Here is a 20,670-nt window from a genome sequence, read left to right as displayed (position 1 = left end):
ATGCCATCTTCTATCTTCATCCTTCTAGTATAGTGGCGGGGGTGACATTGGGTGTGGCAGATTAGGGGTTAATAAATGTATGTAGTTGGGGCGGCAGATTAGAGGGTAATAAGTGTAGGTAGGTGGCGGCGATGTCGGGGGTGGCAGATTAGGGGTTAATAAGTATGACGCAATAAAAAACATCATTTTGTGCCCTCGTGAGCCTAGATTTGCCCGCAAAAAATGGAAGTCAAATTAGAAAAAGAATGAACCCCAGTTAAGAAAAAAAGTTTAAATAAACTTCCCAAACATGATTCCTATACTGAAACTGTTTAGACTGCAAAGGGAAATACACATAGACCTGACTCATGGCAAATATAAATAAAATACATATATTTAAAACTTGATATTAATACATAAAGCGCCAAACCCTAGCTGAGAGTGTCTTAAATAATGATACATACTTACCGAAAGACACCCATCCACATATTGCGGATAGCCAAACCAGTACTGAAAACTATCAGCAGAGGTAATGGTATATAAGATTATATCGTCGATCTGAAAAGGGAGGTAGGAGATGAATCCCTACGACCGATAACAGAGAACCCCATGAAAAGATTTCCCGTGACGAAAACCATAAAATCAATAGGCAATACTCTCTTCACATCCCTCTGACAAACACTGTACTCTGAGAGGAATTGGGCTTCAGAATGCTTAGAAGCGCTTATCATAGAAGACATTATAAAAACAAGCACAAACTAACTTCACCACCTCCATAAGAGGCAAAGTTTGTAAAACTGAATTGTGGGTGTTGTGAGGGGTGTATTTACAGGCATTTTGAGGTTTGGGAAACTTTGCCCCTCCTGGTAGGATTGTATATCCCATAAGTCACTAGCTCATGGACTCTTGCCAATCACATGAAAGAAAACAGGGTAACCACAGAGGTGAAAAGTATATTAATTTAACCGTGTTGGTTCTACAGACCTGGACAGTGTGTAATAAAGGGATTTTCTATCTCTTTAAACAATAAAACTTCTGGAGTAGACCGTCCCTTTAAAGGAACAGTATACTCCAGTTTTCATATTGTGGCATGCAATAGGCACCACTGTAAAGAGTAATATGCACAGATACTGATCTAAAAATCCAGTAAAAAACTTACTTAGTAGATCCCAGTTTAACACGGTTCATGAGGTTAGGCTGGGACACCCACTGAAAGGGGCTACAAAAACAGGAAGAGAAGACACTCCCCACCTTCCCCCTTCCCTGCATATGAAAAGACAGATAACATAAACAGGAGCCCTCAGGAGTCTGCTAAACCACATCAATTAACCCCTGAGGAAGTTCTTCTGTAGAAGAACGAAAAAAGTAGGGATATGATTTCCAGATGGCATCAATACTCCACTGCCAGAGATTAGTATTCTGAGCTGAATGAGTAGGAACAGCAGCAGTCGATGCCGGAGGTCGAGGAGAATAGAGTCTTCACCGGCCACATACTGGGAGTTGGACTTATCGTCCTGAGATGGGTACAAGTCTTTTTATAACTTTTATCTTGTGAGTGCAATAATTTATAAGTATTGCTCAATAAATCTCAGTTTACTGGTGAATCGCAGGTTGTGCTGTGTTCCATTCTTTCTCTTTACAGCTATTCATGCTCCCCTGTCTGCTCACATGCAAAATCCATTTTTCAAATCAACCTCACTCCTCCTTTGAAAATACCTTTGAGCTCCTGGTTCTCTGACTGGCAATGTAAAGACTGACCATGCATGCAGGGTAGTGTATGTATGAGCGTGCTGGTTTCCCATAGAACGATAGGCACAACTTCTCATTGACCGTGCCACTCATTGACACTGATCTGATGGCTTCTGCAAGCTGGTTGCCCAAAGACCCTGAACATGAATGCAATAATGCGTCTGAAAATAAAGTTATTTTATATATATATATATATATATATATATATATATATATATATACATACTAGTCCTAAAGCCCGTGTACACGGGCCATTTTTTGCAGTACAGCGGTCCCACCCCTTGCTCTCTCTCTATTCTTTTTCCCCTCTCTTTTTCTCTCTCTTTCTCCCCTCTCTTTTGCTCTCTCTCTCTCTCCCCTCTCTTTGCTCTCTCTCTCCCCCCTCTCTTTTGCTCTCTCTCTCCCCCCTCTCTTTTGCTCTCTCTCTCTCCCTCTTTTGCTCTCTCTCTCTTCCCCCCTCTCGTTTGCTCTCTCTTTCTCCTCTCATTTGCTCTCTCAGACGTGATTGCTAGGGAATGGGATAGTTTGGGTACTTCATTTACTCCTTCTCCAAGGTTTAAAAAATTGTACCCTGTGCCATCTGATAGATTGGAGTTTTGGGATAAAATCCCTAAAGTCGATGGGGCTATCTCTACCCTTGCTAAACGTACTGCTATTCCTATGGCAGATAGCACTTTGTTTAAAGATCCTTTAGATAGGAAGATTGAATCTTTTTTAAGAAAAGCTTATTTATGTTCGGGTAATTTACTTAGACCTGCTATATCTTTGGCTGATGTTGCTGCAGCTTCAACTTTTTGGTTGGAGGCTTTAGCGCAACAAGTGACAGATCATAATGCATATAGCATTGTTAAACTTCTTCAACATGCTAATAACTTTGTCTGTGATGCCATTTTTGATATCATTAGAGTTGATATCCGGTATATGTCTTTAGCTATTTTAGCTAGAAGAGCTTTGTGGCTTAAATCTTGGAATGTAGATATGACTTCTAAGTCAACTTTGCTTTCTCTCTCTTTCCAAGGTAATAAGTTGTTTGGTTCTCAGTTGGATTCTATCATTTCAACTGTTACTGGAGGGAAGGGAGCTTTTTTGTCCCAGGGCAAAAAATCTAAAGGTAATTTTAGGGCTGCTAATCGTTTTCGTTCCTTTCATCAAAATAGAGAGCAGAAGCCCGACCCTTCTCCTAAAGGAACGGTTTCCGGTTGGAAACCTAATCCAGTCTGGAATAAGTCCAAGCCTTCCAGAAAGTCAAAACCTGCTCCTAAATCCGCATGAAGGTGCGGCCCTCATTCCAGCGCAGCTGGTAGGGGACAGGTTATGATTTTTCAAAGACGTTTGGATCAATTCGATTCACAATCTTTGGATTCAGAACATTAATTCACAAGGGTACAGAATAGGTTTCAAGGTAAGGCCACCTGTGAGAAGATTTTTTCTCTCACACATTCCAGTAAATGCAGTGAAGGCTCAGACATTTCTGAAATGTGTTTCAGACCTAGAGTTAGCTGGGGTAATTATGCCAGTTCCAGTTCTGGAATGGGGTCTGGGGTTTTATTCAAATCTATTCATTGTGCCAAAGAAGTAGAATTCTTTCAGACCAGTTCTGGATCTAAAAATATTGAATCATTATGTAAGGATACCAACATTCATAATGGTGACTATAAAAACTATTCTGCCTTTTGTTCAGCAAGGGCATTATATGTCTACAATAGACTTACAGGATGCATACCTGCATATCCCAATTCACTCAGATCACTATCAGTTTCTGAGATTCTCTTTTCTAGACAAGCATTACCAGTTTATTGCTCTTCCATTTGGTTTAGCAACTGTGCGAAGGATCTTTTCGAAGGTTCTAGGTGCCCTTCTCTCTGTAATCAGAGAACAGGGTATTGCGGTATTTCCTTATTTGGACGATATCTTGGTACTTGCTCAGTCTTTACATTCTGCAGAATCTCACACAAATCAACTTGTGTTGTTTCTTCAAAGACATGGTTGGAGGATCAATTTACCAAAAAGTTCTTTGATTCCTCAGACAAGAGTAACCTTTTTAGGTTTCCAAATAGATTCAGTGTCCATGACTTTGTCTCTGACAGAAAAGAGACGTCTGAAATTGGTTTCAGCCTGTCGAAACCTTCAGTCTCAATTGTTCCCTTCGGTAGCTTTATGCATGGAGATTTTAGGTCTCATGACTGCTGCTTCGGACGCGATCCCTTTTGCTCGTTTTCACACGAGACCACTTCAGCTTTGTATGCTGAACCAGTGGTGTAGGGATTATACAAGGATATCACAAATAATATCCTTAAATCCCAATGTTCGATCATCTCTAACTTGGTGGATGGATCACCATCGTTTAATTCAAGGGGCCTCTTTTGTTCGTCCAACCTGGACTGTGATCTCAACAGATGCGAGTCTTTCAGGTTGGGGAGCTGTATGGGGATCTCTGACGGCGCAGGGGGTTTGGGAATCTCAGGAGGCGAGATTACCAATCAACATTCTGGAACTCTGTGCGATTTTCAGAGCTCTTCAGTTCTGGCCTCTTCTAAAGAGAGAATCGTTTATTTGTTTTCAAACAGACAATGTAATGACCGTGGCATATGTCAATCATCAAGGTGGGACTCACAGTCCTCAAGCTATGAAAGAAGTATCTCGGATACTTGTATGGGCGGAATCCAGCTCCTGTCTAATTTCTGCGGTTCACATCCCAGGTGTAGACAATTGGAAAGCGGAGTATCTAAGTCGCCAGATGTTACATCCGGGCGAATGGTCTCTTCATCCAGAGGTTTTTCTTCAGATTGTGCAAATCTGGGGTCTTCCAGAAATAGATCTGATGGCCTCTCATTTGAACAAGAAACTCCCCAGGTATCTATCCAGATCCCGGGATCCTCAGGCGGAAGCAGTGGATGCATTGTCAATTCCTTGGAATTATCATCCTGCTTATATCTTTCGGCCTCTAGTTCTTCTTCCAAAAGTAATCTCCAAAATTCTAATGGAGCGCTCATGTGTACTGCTGGTGGCTCCAGCATGGCTTCACAGGTTTTGGTTTGTGGATCTCGTTCGGATGGCCAGTTGCCAACCTTGGACACTTCCGTTAAGGCCAGACCTTCTATCTCAAGGTCCTTTTTTCCATCAGGATCTCAAATCATTAAATTTGAAGGTATGGAAATTGAACGCTTAATTCTTAGTCATAGAGGTTTCTCTGACTCAGTGATTAATACTATGTTACAGGCTCGAAAATCTGTCTCTAGAAAGATTTATTATCGGGTTTGGAAGACTTACATCTCTTGGTGTTCTTCTCATAAATTCTCCTGGCATTCTTTCAGAATTCCTAGAATTTTACAATTTCTTCAGGATGGTTTGGATAAAGGTTTGTCTGCAAATTCCTTGAAAGGACAAATATCTGCTCTTTCTGTTCTTTTTCACAGAAAGATTGCTCATCTTCCTGATATTCATTGTTTTGTACAGGCTTTGGTCCATATCAAACCTGTTATTAAGCCAATCTCTCCTCCTTGGAGTCTTAATTTGGTTTTGTCAGCCTTACAGGCTTCTCCATTTGAGCCTATGCATTCTCTGGACATTAAATTACTTTCCTGGAAAGTATTGTTCCTTTTGGCTATCTCTTCTGCTAGAAGAGGTTCTGAGTTATCTGCTCTTTCTTGTGAATCTCCTTTTCTGATTTTTCATCAGGATAAGGCGGAGTTGGGGACTTCATTTCAATTTTTGCCTAAGGTTGTGAATTCTAACAACATTAGTAGAGAAATTGTTGTCCCTTCATTATGTCCTAATCCTAAGAATACTAAGGAAAGGTTGTTACATTCTTTGGATGTAGTTAGAGCTTTAAAATATTATGTTGAAGCTACTAAAGATTTTAGAAAGACTTCTAGTCTATTTGTTATCTTTTCTGGTTCCAGGAAAGGTCAGAAGGCTTCTGCCATTTCTTTGGCGTCTTGGTTAAAGTCTTTGATTCATCATGCTTATGTGGAGTCGGGTAAGTCCCCGCCTCAAAGAATTACGGCTCATTCTACTAGGTCAGTCTCTACTTCCTGGGCTTTTAGGAATGAAGCTTCTGTTGATCAGATTTGCAAAGCAGCAACTTGGTCTTCTTTGCATACTTTTACTAAATTCTACCATTTTGATGTGTTTTCTTCTTCTGAAGCAGTTTTTGGTAGAAAAGTACTTCAGGCAGCTGTGTTTGATTCGTCTGCTTATAATTTCATTTTTTTTCATTATAAGATTAAAACTTTTGATTTGGGTTGTGGATTATTTTTTCAGCAGAATTGGCTGTCTTTATTTTATCCCTCCCTCTCTAGTGACTCTTGCGTGGAAGTTCCACATCTTGGGTATCCCATACGTCACTAGCTCATGGACTCTTGCTAATTACATGAAAGAAAACATAATTTATGTAAGAACTTACCTGATAAATTCCTTTCTTTCATATTAGCAAGAGTCCATGAGGCCCACCCTTTTTTTGTGGTGGTTATTATTTTTTTGCATAAAGCACAATTATTCCAATTCCTTATTTTGATGCTTTCGCTCCTTTTTCACCCCACTTCTTGGCTATTCGTTAATCTGAATTGTGGGTGTGGTGAGGGGTGTATTTATAGGCATTTTAAGGTTTGGGAAACTTTGCCCCTCCTGGTAGGAATGTATATCCCATACGTCACTAGCTCATGGACTCTTGCTAATATGAAAGAAAGGAATTTATCAGGTAAGTTCTTACATAAATTATGTTTTTGCACTCTCTCCCCCTCTCTTTTGTGCTCTCTCCCCCCTCTCTTTTGTGCTCTCTCCCCCCTCTCTTTTGTGCTCTCTCCTCCCTCTCTTTTGTGCTCTCTCCCCCCTCTCTTTTGTGCTCTCTCCCCCCTCTCTTTTGTGCTCTCTCCCCCTCTCTTTTGTGCTCTCTCCCCTCTCTCTTTTGTGCTCTCTCTCCCCTCTCTTTTGTGCTCTCTCTCCCTCTCTTTTGTGCTCTCTCCCCCTCTCTTTTGTGCTCTCTCCCCCTCTCTTTTGTGCTCTCTCCCCCCCTCTCTTTTGTGCTCTCTCCCCCCTCTCTTTTGTGCTCTCTCCCCCCCTCTCTTTTGTGCGCTCTCTCACTCTCTTTATCCCCCCTCTTCTGCTGCTCTCTCTATCCCCCTTTATAGAGCTCTCAGTCTCTACTACTGCTGCAGTCTGCATCTGGCCCTGCCCGCACCATGCCCGGCCCCGCCTATGCCACGTCCAGCTACGCCCACGTCACGCCCGGTCACGCCCATGTCATGCCCGGTCATGCCCATGACACACCCGGCCACGCCGACTCCACCACACGCGAGGCCAGAAGGAGGAGGTCAGTTGGAAGGCCAGGTGTGTTTGTCCTCGCGCGCAGTCTCTACTGCGCATGACAGCTTCGGACAAACACACTTGGCCTTTAATTATATAGGATATATATATATATATATATATATATATATATTGTATTGTTGTGTTATATTGTATAAAAAAGAAAAAAAAGAAGATCCTTCCTTATGAACTCACTTTATTCATACTGAATATAAGCCTATTATTGCTTAATGTATTTCCTTACTGCTTATAAGCTTTGTTGGTTGACAAATAATATTGACTTCATCTGCCATTGGTTTTAATTGCATGTTGCCTTGGCATTGTTATCTGTCAATGTTCCTAAAGATACTGCAATATTTAGCAAAAACTAAATTAGTGTTTTTTTTATTCTTTTTTATCTTTTAGGTAACACAGTGTTTCATATATTGGTCTTGCAGCAAAATAAAGAAATGGCCTACCAAATGTATGACATGATTCTAACCCTTGTGGCAATCAAAGATTGTCATTGTGTGGAAAAGCTACAAAATAATGAAGGCTTCACTCCATTAAAGCTGGCAGCCAATGAGGGAAATATTGAAGTTAGTAACTATATTTTTCAATAATTTATAATATTTCTTTTTTATAACTATACATATTGTCTGATTTTGTATTCTGTTAAGATTTGGAAAATACAAGAAAGCATGAATTATTCAGCACACCTTCCTATGTACAAATAAAAAGTGTAGTAAAGAAATTTGAAAACAAAATTATTTTGACAAACAGAAACATTTGAAGATATTCTTTTTTATTTTTTTTAAGCCAAAGTTATAAATAACTTCTTTTAGACTGTGAAAATATAAGTTTTATAGTTAAAAAAATATTGTTCTTTTAGATGTCAATTTGCATCATATTAACTAATTATAAAGTTGTAAATATGAGGGATAAGCAGGGGAAATAAATTTGTTTCAGACGAAATTTTCCTAACGAATATTTGAGGAAATTCATTGCACTTATTCATTTCCTGCACTATTTGTTTTCCATATTGTTTAAAACGAAATGAAAATAAAATTTTCGTTAAAAATTTACTTTTGTTTTCATTTTAAACAAATGTAAATGTTTTCAAGCTGCATTTTCTTTAAATTTCATTGGTGCATTCATTCAGATATTTAACGAATATCAGATTTTCGGTACAAAAGTAAATTCGTCTGAAAATGAATGCACATGTCTAGTAAATATTTAAAAATCTAACAAGTATAATAAACGTGTACATACATTTCATTATGTTTAACAGTATTTCAGTCCTGCCACAATTGTTAATGAATATATAAGCAGTGTGTCTGTGGGAATTTGTGCCCATTCAGCCAAAACAGGATTTGCAAGGCTAACACAATTGTTGAATGAGAAGGTCTGGCTTGCAATCAGTGTTCCAGTTCATCCCAATTGTGTTAAATGGGATTGAGGTCAGGGCTCTGTGCAGGCCACTAGCCTTCCTCCCCACCCAATTTATCAAACAGTGTCTTCATGCCACAAAGTTGAAAGCACTAAATTACCTTAAATGTCTTTATATCCTGTAGCATTAACATGACCGTTCACTGGATCTAAGTGGCCCAGTGATTCACCACTCCAGAGAACGTTTCCACTGCTCAGAACTCAGTGGCAGTGTGCTTTGCACCACTTCAGCCAATGCTTGGCATTTCATATGTTGATATGAGGCTTGTGTACAGCTGCTTAGCCATGAAAACCCATTTCATGAAGCTCCTGAATCACAGTTCTTGTGCTGATGTTGCTTCAAGAATCAGTTTGGAACTCTGTAGTGAGTGATGGCAGACCCACTCTGTGGGTTTGCATGGTCTACCAATGTGTGGCTAGGTTGTTGTTTTTGCTACATGCTTCCACTTCACAATAATAGCACTTATAATTTACCAGGACAGATTTAGTAGGGCAGAAATGTCAAAAATTAATTTGTGACAAGGTGGCATTCTATGACTGTGCCTTGTTATAAGACAAACAACGTTTTTACCTGATTTGTTGACTGGCGCAAATGTCCCAGGTAATGAGCAGCTTTTAATAGGTCAGTCCACAAAATATCTAACTAAGCAGGAGGGTTAAGCAGATAGCGTAGTCCAGGAGTTTTGCCAAGGTTGTTAACAGGAAGACAAGCCAGGAACATGAACAATTTGATCTTCAAAGGAAAATAACCAAGCACTGAATGGGTGTCTGAAATGTATTTTAAACACCTCCTTTTCACCCCAAAAACAAAACCAAAGCTCAATAAATAACAAGAGCATACAAAGGTTGATAACCAGCACAATACCTTTAATAAAAGACCAGGCATATTAATCAGGGAGGCAAAACGCACTAATCTAAAGACACTTAGCGTAGTCCATGGCTCCTACAGCTATAGGCCTCCTTCCTCCAGCTCGCCCAGACCTCCTGAGGCTCTGGATAGTGTGGCCTCTAGGGCACTGCTCACCCTAATATTCTCCACACACAGCGTGGTGCTGGCCGTGCTTCAACCTGCTCCTAAGATCATAATACACATTTAATGTCAATGAGCTTTTCAGTAGGACCCATTGCACTGCCAATGTTAGTCTATAACTATGTGCTGGATTGTATGCACCTGTTAGCAACAGATATGGATGCAACATCTGAACTAAATAATTATTACAATGGGTGTCCACATACTTATTTAGTGAGTCATGATTCCATATGTAACTAGAGATACAAGACTTCATTTAACTTGCAATGTTATGTAAACCCACAGATGTTCAGCTACCTTGTCAAGAAGCAAAAAAAGACATATTGGACAATAGGTACAATTACATACAGCATTTATGACCTAACAGATATCGACACATGGATGACTCAGAATTCAGTTTTGGATATTATAACATCCAATCAAAAACCTCAGGTAAATATGCAAAATAACTTACATCCCCCTCAAAAACTTATTTTGGCCTAAGACGTCAGGATTTATGGAGCAACAAATTTTGAGGGGTAGTAGTATAGCATAATTCCTTCAAACGCTGTGCTGTCTTCAGATGTCTTATTTTTTAATTGTATTACAAATCCTTTAATCCTTTTTGCCAGAGATACACTGTGTTGTATAATTGTGTGAGTGTCTATAAACTGTACCCTGATGAGTACACTATCTGTATGAATATAATAAGTATGTATACTCTGATGAATATGCTGTGCTATATAATGATGGAAAATCTATGCACATTAATATTGAACAAACTGCACTATAGAATGATGTATATACATATGCTGATGAGTATGCTGTACTGTATAATGCTGATGTGCATCTATACATAGAAAAAGACCAGATATACACACACCTATGTATAGACTGGCTGCTATGGGCTTCCTCAGCACTGCCCCTGCTGTATGATATCATGATATGATATGCTTGCAAGCCATATATTGATCAATCTCTGTATGTGTCAGTTCATATCAGAAATTATACACTTGATTGAAAAGAGGATTACATACAAAATACGAGTGGAGCGATATTGGGTTTTCGAGATTGTTTGTACGCAGGTTAAATTGCGCTCGTATTACAAGTTGAAAGTAAACGCGATCGCTTGAGCACAATTCAAGTTAACGCTCGTCTGGTTAGCCTGTACTCAGAGCTCTGGTTAACTGTTTCTCTAAACAAAAATGTCTCACAAAACACATCAAGAATACATTACAAAGTACAGTTACACTCATAATAACATCTATTAAAAATTATTGGAAAAAAATTTGCACACAAAAGTTGTATAATTGTATGTGTATATATATATATATATATATACGTATGAATTTATGTGTGTATTTACAGACATATATACACATATAAACACATAAATACACATACAGACATATATAAAAGTGCATTGGAGCCCTTTGCAGTTAAGTCAATGAAAACATGTAAAATCATATTTATGCAATATTTATTTTAAATAAAGTAGTTCACTATGTATTTACTGTAAATATTTCACTTTCCAATGTTCTGCAACATATATATATATATATATATATATATATATATATATATATATATATATATATATATATATATAGGTATAAATATATATTGTACCAAAATAACATCAAGTATATATAGAAATATGTATTTTTGAATAAATAGAACATATGTGAAATATTTACCGAGTAGGGTATTTTTTCTAATTTGTTGTTCCATTGACTTCTATAGGGGAATAGGTTATTGAGCACACAATATTCTATTTGCACTAGAAGTAAGTTGTTTGCTTGTGTCAGGTTAGCGTGAGAACCCCAAATGTTTGCTTTTAACTCATAACCCGATGCATGCCAAAAGTTTACTTCTAGCGCAATTAGCACTCTAGCGAAAGCGCTAAATAGCGCTCCACTCGTAATCTGGCCCTTAATATGTTAATGCTGCAAAGTGGTGATTTGTGGTTTCAGTTATTATTCGTAAAATGAAACCCATATATCTGCCTGCATTAAAACAGCAGTACCAGGCTCTAAGTACTTCAGTTTAGTTAGAGTAGGTGTCATTTCAAGTTAAAGTATGTATTGTCTGTTTATAAGAGCACTAGGTAGCCAGTAAATTGAACTGTGTCCTCTAAATAATCTACATAATTTTATAACTTCTGAAAAGTCTCCTTAGACGGTTTTTTGGCTCCCACATGTTGAGTGAAGAGTGCGCTAGTTGCAGTTCATTGCAATTCTGCCTTCTTCACTTCTAAATGATATTTTAATTTCTCTGGTACTTATACAGCAAGGGTAGTATTAGATTAAAAATTGTTTATGCAAAAAGCTTCATAGACAGCTATTTTCTGCACATTCTTTCATTTATGGATCCCTAAGACACAATTTGCTTAGGAATTCTAAACCCGTAGAAGGCACAGAGGAAATATAAATGGGTATCATAAATATTTATTTTTTTACAAATTAGGAAAAAAACTGTTTGTATCATCAATTATTCCTAGCTAAAAGCAATCTTAATAATATCTAGCTGAATTAAACATAGAATCTAATATTACTCTAAAGTTTTATAATTAACCTCTCGTTAACTTGAAGAAACAGCAACCCAGCAAATAGTATTAAAGTTTTTCATAGCATCTGAACATTAAAACCCCCACATAAAAAGAACATTAACCTCTTCCCTACTGGGAATTTTAGAGAAAAAATGTAACAAAGTACCAGAGAGTTTACCTTTTTTGTTATCATTTCATTTAAAAAGAAATAGAGCCTTTATTTTTTTGACTTACATACACACATATATATATATATATATATATATATATATATATATATATATATATATATATATATATATATAACTAGACAACACAAGTATTTTGGTATATTTGATGTTGCAGTGTAGGTATTACCCTCCCACCTGAAACCTCCCACCCCCTGATCCCTCCCTGATCCCTCCCAACCCTGATCCCTCCCAAACAGCTCCCCTCCACTGGTCACCACCATCTTAGGTACAGACGGACAGTCTGCTAGTATGCAGTTTTTTTTTTTTTTAAGTTTCTGTAGTGTAGGAATCTTTTCTCAACCTCCCACTTCCCTGATCCCCCCTAACAGCTCACTTAACCCCCCTCTGTCCACTGCCATGTTTGATACTGGCAGCCTGTCTTCCGGAGACAAATTACTACTTTTTTTATTTTATTTTTAAAATATTTAATACATATTTATATGTTTCTGCAGAGTAGGGTTCCCCCTCCCCACCTCTCCCCTCCAAGCGATAACAGTAGGCTCCCACCTACCCCCTCCAAAAGTTATTTTTCTGTAATGTAAGTTCACATCCCTCCCTCTCCACTGTAGAATACTTTTTCCAAATTGTAGGGAACCCTGCCACTCCTTCCCTCCTCCTCACTGGGCCGCCTACCTACCTCCCTCCTTCCCTCCCACAGCTCCCACTCTGCACCAGCAAATTATCGTTACAGAGAGTGACACAGACAGTGTCACTCTCTGTAATGATCATTGATCTGGCTTTATATGGTAAGGTAGCATGATCAGTGGTCCTTTACCATATGAAGGTAGATGTCTTCTGCTCCCATGTGCAGTCTCCATAGTCTAAGCTGACAGTGGGGACTGCAGCATGCTCCACAGTGTTGGATGTAGGTACTATGTCAACAGAGTACTGTGTGACATGGTATATATGTCCAATTGGTGCAGAGGGATAAAGGGAGAGTAAACTCCAAACTAAAGGTTCAAGGTTTTGATAGTATGTACTTTGTAACACCTATCCAAAGTACTTTTATTATCAAATAGGCTTAGTACTCTTTTTTTTTTTTTTAAATAAACCTAGGTAGACTCATAAAAGATCAAGAGTAAGCATGTGTCTTTAGTTCTCTATGGCAGAAATGTTTGCAGAAACTATCTAAGCCATGAACTTTTAATTTTGATTTACTGTCCCTTTAAACATTCAAATTGTCTAAAAATATCATGTTTTACAAAATAAATACACCCAAATAACAATGATTAATGAGAAATCTAGTGATCACATTTCTTATCTTAAAGCACAAGTATGCATTTGCAATATAAGAAATGCAAACAATAATTTTGATACATAACTAATTTGATAATAAATTTGAATTAAACTGTGTTCCATGTTAACCTGTAAGATTTCTAAGCTTTGTAAAACACACTATTATGCAAAATACATTTGTCTAAGGCTTCAGAGATACACGTTTTAAATATACGATAACAATTTGAGAAATGTATCCCTGTAGAAACACAAGTATAATTGATTTAATGTATTCTAATTCAATAATAATCTATTTATTTTATTATCTATAAGGTCCGCCAGCTTGTTGATGTGACACCTGTCAAAGAGTTGTTACGCCAGAAATGGAACTCATTTGGCTACAAAAATTTCCTCATTTGGATGTTCAGCTATCTAGTATACATGGTTATCTTTACTACAGTCTGCATGTTTCGTCCTCTGAAACCATTGATTTCCGCTAATCTGGATAATATAACCATCATGACACAAAAATCCCTTTCTGTAAGTCTAATGTAATGTAACTGAAAACGTCAGTAATTATTTTTTAATTACCTGATAAATGATTAGTAGTTTTATCTCAAAGAAGGGAGCGCTAAGGAGTATAGTTCTACAGTTTAAATAAATGATCTTCCGTAATGCTTCTAAAAAAACCCCACAATACCTTTAAAAGAAAATCAAAAAATCAAAATTTAAAGAAACAGTACGCATCTTATAATTACAAAATTGTTCTGTAGTATTGCTTTAAATTTAACATCAGTGTTGGTTTTGAATGTTTTAATGCATTAACACATTGTTTGCTGCAATTGTTCTTCAATAGACAAACTGTACCCAGCACTTGCTTTGTTCAGAGGTGCCTACCTAGGTATGTTTTGGTAATAAACACTGCTAGTCACTGTCATTTTGCTGTTTGTTAGTTTAATCTCTGCTGAGACATATTTATCAGATCTCTGCTGAAGCACAAATTAGTGACAGATATGTGGCAAAGATAGGATTGTGCAGAGTGCATTTCAAATTATTAGAACTAAAAAACACAATTTTCAGACTTAAATTACAGGAAAAGGGTAAATTAAATATTTAAATGATATTGCAAAGTGTTTTACGTACACATAATTTATCATTTGATATTAAGGGGCCGATTCATCAAGCACCATATGGAGCTGTATGCAGCTGTTTCTGCGTGAGCCTTCAGGCTCGCCCGAAACAGGAGTTAAGAAGCAGCGGTCTTAAAGGGACACTAAACCCAACATTTTTCTTTCATGATTCAGAAAGAGAATACAAATTTAAACAACAATCCAATTTACTTCTATTATTTATTTTGCTTCATTTTTTAGATATCCATAGTTGAATAAAAAGCAATGCACATGGGTGAGCAAATCACATGACGCTTCTAAGAGCAGCAACCAATCAGCAGCTACTGAGCCTATCTAGATATGCTTTTCAGCAAATAATATCAAGAGAATAAAACAAATTAGATAATAGAAGTAAATTAAAAAGTTATTTAAAATTGCATCCTCTTTCTATATCATAAAAGAAAAAAAAATGGGTTTCATGTCCCTTTAAGACCACTTTTCCTCGTCCGTCACCTCTTAAGCGGCGGAAAGCAATCTGCCCGATAGCATACGATGGGGTTGATTGACACCCCTGCTAGCGGCCGATTGACTTTGAATGTGCAGGGTGCGGCATTGCACAAGCATTTCTAGTGAAATGCTTGTGCAATTATAAATCCCGAAAGCGTATGCTGTTGGCATTTATCAATGTCCGCCCACACATTGATAATTTGGACCCTAAATCTCAAATTGTTTAAGCCCCCATTTAATTCCCAAATCATTCATTCATTCATTAAAATGCAATAGCAATGTAAGATATATTGATTATTTATAATTTTGCAGCATGCTATAAAATGCTTTGCTTTTGCTGTAAATATTGTGCTTATCCCGATTCCCGAGCTACTTAGAGAGACCAAAAGCATTTTTTAGCATGCTGCAAAATGCTTGAACCAGCTAAATATCACTAAATATCACTATAACTGTAAATAGTTTTCTGCACTGTTATAAGCAATCACTATGTAGTATATTAAGCAAATTAAATAGTCAGTGTATATTGCAATGCAGCTTTTAGTTTTTCATTAATCAATTTATTCAATTTTAAGTGTAATGGTCTCTCAATACAAATGCATGAAATTAATTTATCTAGTGCTTAGTAACATTAAAAAGGTTTAGTGATGTAAAAGCTTTTAAATAAAATAATATGTGTTGCCCCATTCAAAGTAATTTTAATAAATAATGCACAATACAAACTACAATATAATAATATAGTGCTATATAATAGTACTTACAAAAATGTAAAAGATGAACAAGAATATATATATATGACAGACTGTTAAATCAGTAATGATTTTATATATATATATATATATATATATATATATATATATATATATATATATATATATATATATATATATATATATATATACATATAAAAGGAACATATATATTTTATATATTGTATTTTTGTTTTCCATAGATTTCACAACACTTAATTATTGCTAATAATAAAATGTATTCTGTTGAATTTAAAGAAACACAAAAGACAGACTTTAGCTAAAGAAATGTTGTATGCTGTATAATCCTCTGATCATTCAATACCCTGTGTTGTATCTAGCATTTGTGCTGCCGGATGCATGAGGAAATCTGCTGTTCATTGACCTTCTCATCTCCCAATAATTTTATTTAATTGCCTTATGTTGTTTTTACCAGAATCTACAGAAGTTTTCTGCAGCCCCACTAGCCAACGAGTGTTCAATAATTAAAATGAAATAAAATGATTAAATATAACATATAGGCTATGTAACCACTAAGTGACTCAGGTCCTTGTGGAGTGAGTGGCAATCGCTAAGTGACACGGTTATATATAGAATAACTGATGACTATTAAGTGACCCAGGTATCTGGAGTAACCAGAGACCACTGATTGAACTGTACCACTATGGGGACTGATTGTCACTCAATGATTATTGAGAGACCAGTGAATTTTTGCTTATAAGTGATAATTTAGTGAGCAGTGAAATTACATGTGGCTGTTTAAAGATCACTGAGGGATCAATTGCCATGGAGTAACCTTTGACTATGGAGGGACTTGGGACCAATGAGTGACCGGGTGACATATAGGTCTACATTACAAGTAGAGCACATTAATATTAACGTTATTGCATGTTAACATAGCTTAAGTGCAATCAACAGTGCTTCTAATTCTGTGTTCAGATTAAAGTCATGGTAAACTTTACATGTTTTAAAATTTGGTCCAGAATATAAGCAATATTTGAGGTGGACTTTAATTGATCATGTTTAATAAAGATGCGCTATAACTTACTTTTTAATCTAGCCGTGCCATATTTTTGTGAGCTAATGTTTTTAACTGTTCTTAAATCACAGCTCTAGCCATAGGGCACTTTTTTGTAGCTAGAGCGATAATTGGAGAACATATCAAAGAAATCAGTTCTGAAGTGGGGTGCTGGAGTGCAGCGTATTATAATGGCACAACTAGATTAAAAAGTAAGTTACAGCAGATCTTTATTAGAAGTGGTCAATTAAAGTCCATCTAAAATATTTGTAAGATTCCGGACCTGATTTTAAAATATTTAGGGCCAGATTACAAATGGAGTTCAAAATGTTTGGAATGTGAAATATTCATATTTTCATGTTGGGTTAGCGCACATGAGAATATGCGATCGTGTTTGTGTGAGAGTGGGGTGAACGCACATGCGATATTGTAAGTTTGACTTTTTGGGTTATTGTGTGAGTGAAATCAGTTTGCTTTCAACTCATAGGGGCCTATCTATCAAGTTCCAAATGGAGCTTGATGCCCCTTGTTTCTGGCGAGCCTGTAGGCTCGCCAGAAACAGTAGTTATGAAGCAGCGGTCTAAAGACCGCTGATCTATAACCCTGTCTGCCTGCTCTGATCAGGCGGACAGACTTCGCCAGAATTTAACCCAATTGAGTATGATCTTTTTGATTGACACCTCCCTGCTGGTGGCCGATTGACCGCGAGTCTGCAGGGGGCGGCGTTGCACCAGCAGCTCTTGTGAGCTGCTGGTGCAATTCTGAATACGGAGAGCGTATTGCTCTCCGCATTCAGCAAGGTCTTGCGGACCTGATCCGCACTGTCAAATCAGGTCCGCAAGACCTATGATAAAAAGGCCTCATAATATGAGTGCAACCCGATGAGCGCAAAAGCTTACTTCTAGCGCAATTAACTCTTAAGCGAGAGCGTTAATTAGCGCTCAACTTGTAATCTGGGCCTTAAAGTTTACCATCACTTTAAACCGAGCCTAGGATGTGCTATTATACGTCAGATAGCTCATGTGCACTTAATCCATAACATAATAGATGGTGAGCAAGTAGTGGAGTTCCTCGTGTAGTTCTGTACTATTCAATTAATAATAAAGATTTACGTCAGGTCTCAAACAGAGCTAAATTTGATCAAATGATCTTGATAAAGCCATGTTACATGGGGAAACGCGTTGATGGAGCTAGACTATTAATCACAAGGTGATAAGAAATTATTATTTACAAGGATTACAAAGGATTCGTGGGAACTACTTTGTCAACTTTTTAAGCACTCTGCGCAGAGTTTTCATATCCTTAACCGGACCTACATTTGACACGCATTCTACGTTCCTGACGTTACCAGCTGCTGGAAGCCGCTTTGGACACCTGTGCCGTACCCAGACGGAGGATTCAGCTCGAGACAAGAGCAGGTAGGCACTATAGAGGTGTAAGGGCACCACAGCGTGGAAGTCAGAGGTAACTTTTAAACTTTTAAGTAAAACACTTCATTTTATACCCTCTTGTATGAACTTTTGGAATACCGGAACGGAACTATAACGGAACTAATACAACATTATCCCTACGTGTTGTTTCTAACACCAGTTAGTTCCATATAACAGAACTTTAACACCAGTTGTTTTTTGCTATAACGGAACTTTGCCATATATTTAAAATAAGCGTATTGCAAAAACGGAACTTTTTATACCAACAAATTGGAACTTATATTTTTACTGCACTCCCTTTTTGTGTCAGTATTACAAAGGTGGATTTATTCATATATGTAGCAACTACCCTATAATTCTCTAGATTCAGTTGCACTTATATTTTTATAGTTAATATCGTCAGGATTTTATTGTAATTTTTGTTGATTTGTACTAACGTATGACCGGTCATATTAACACCCAATCATATATGTTTATATGTATGTTTTATCAAGATCAATATATCTTTTTAAATTTGGGATTAATAAATCTTATGTTTGCTAAACCTGTTTTTTATTACTAGATTCATTCTTAGATGAATAGCCATATTATATGATACGTCTATTTAAGAATATTTAGATTCCAACTTATTAGTTCTGTATTACACATCCCTAACACAGTTATTTATAAGAAATACTATACTACTGCCATACTTTTTTCCCGTAGCTGTTTAGCGCATACACACACCCCTTTTCTCTTTGTACCTATTCTTTGATTATCTGCTTTATGGAAGCAGATTAGTGTGTAATGCAGGGGTAGATTTGCGCACCTTATACCCACTGTTTTTTCTTTGAATATTTTGGATTACACTGGATTGGGGAGTTGGAAGGCATCAGGTCCTAGAAACACTCCCAAAATATCCTCTTCCTAAGTCCCACTGTCCTAAGCACTGCCCTAATTGGCCTAGACCAAAATATGCTCCTTGTGGAAAGACATTGTTCCATAAAACTACCCCTTAAATATTGCTGCCCTCCCTGCTGCCTTTGCAAATATGTAATGGGAATGCACTGTCCTTTTATAACTCTGATGATCTTTAAATAGATGTAAGAAATATACCAGACACTATTTATTGTAGTAGTAGATGTGTTAACTATAGCAGCTACAGTATAAAGAAAGGAGTATAGTTTTTTTATCTCTTCAGGGTATATGTATTTAGTTCTCACTTTTCGTATGCTATCCCTTTGAATTCATTTGAAGATTTGGAAAAGTTTTATGTAGCTAAATAGAAAATTGGAAAACAAGGAACAAGCAGGCATAGATTCTTGACCTTTAAAGTCGTCAATCCCCGGCCTTAATCTTATAACCATTATAAGTTAAAATAATAACATAAATAAAAGAGTTACACACAGCTTTGGTATAAAATTTGGCCGCAGCCATTTTATTAACAACACAATTTAAATATTGAGTAATAAATATTTTCAAACATTTTCAAACATTTTTTCACAGAACATACCTGATGTTCATAAATAACATTACTGACAAATAAAACATAAACCACAGCGGTGCTAGTTCCCAAACCCACAAAAACAAGATGGCCGTTATTCAACAACTGGACTCAGCTATATCCCTGTTGAGTCCGTCCAAGTACACCTAAAGTTTAATAGGGAACCCCTTGCCCCTATAAAACCAGTTGTCCACTCACCCCATGGAGAGGCAACTACTTAAAATCCTCCAAATCACTTGGCCATATTGCGTACCATATTTGTCTGGGAACTAGCACCCCCGCCTTGCTGCGACAAACACGAACAAGGAAGGAAAACAAAGATTAGGGAGGGAGGGAGGGAGCACTTTCTAGAAAGGTTTGATAATTATTCTGATGACAGATTCTCCCGCTCTTTCTTTAAATGCGTAACAGCGCGTGCTAAGCCCGCCCCCTACAGTAAATAACCAATCACACCCAAGGCCTAATTCCTCCAACGGTCAAGTCCCCTTCCCGTTACTTCAAACTCCCAGGGGTTCCCTGACCTTTAAAGTCGTCAATCCCCGGCCTTAATCTTATAACCATTATAAGTTAAAATAATAACATAAATAAAAGAGTTACACACAGCTTTGGTATAAAATTTGGCCGCAGCCATTTTATTAACAACACAATTTAAATATTGAGTAATAAATATTTTCAAACATTTTCAAACATTTTTTCACAGAACATACCTGATGTTCATAAATAACATTACTGACAAATAAAACATAAACCACAGCGGTGCTAGTTCCCAAACCCACAAAAACAAGATGGCCGTTATTCAACAACTGGACTCAGCTATATCCCTGTTGAGTCCGTCCAAGTACACCTAAACTTTAATAGGGAACCCCTTGCCCCTATAAAACCAGTTGTCCACTCACCCCATGGAGAGGCAACTAC

General features: G+C 37.3%; 1 protein-coding gene across 1 annotated transcript in view; it reads left to right on the top strand.

Moving 5' to 3' along the window:
- The window catches only part of LOC128656288 (transient receptor potential cation channel subfamily V member 6-like), a 308,929-nt gene that overhangs the window by 193,801 nt on the left and 94,458 nt on the right, over positions 1-20,670 (top strand). The window contains exons 7-9 of the mRNA XM_053710116.1: positions 7,438-7,610; positions 9,776-9,922; positions 13,796-14,002. Coding sequence (XP_053566091.1) covers positions 7,438-7,610; positions 9,776-9,922; positions 13,796-14,002 — 527 coding nt within the window. The remainder of the gene's footprint in view (positions 1-7,437; positions 7,611-9,775; positions 9,923-13,795; positions 14,003-20,670) is intronic.

This window comes from Bombina bombina, chromosome 4 (genome assembly GCF_027579735.1).
Source record: "Bombina bombina isolate aBomBom1 chromosome 4, aBomBom1.pri, whole genome shotgun sequence".
In the NCBI taxonomy this organism is placed as follows: Eukaryota; Metazoa; Chordata; class Amphibia; order Anura; family Bombinatoridae; genus Bombina; species Bombina bombina.
Note: the sequence above shows the minus strand (reverse complement) of the source record. Positions and strands in the feature narration are given on the sequence as shown.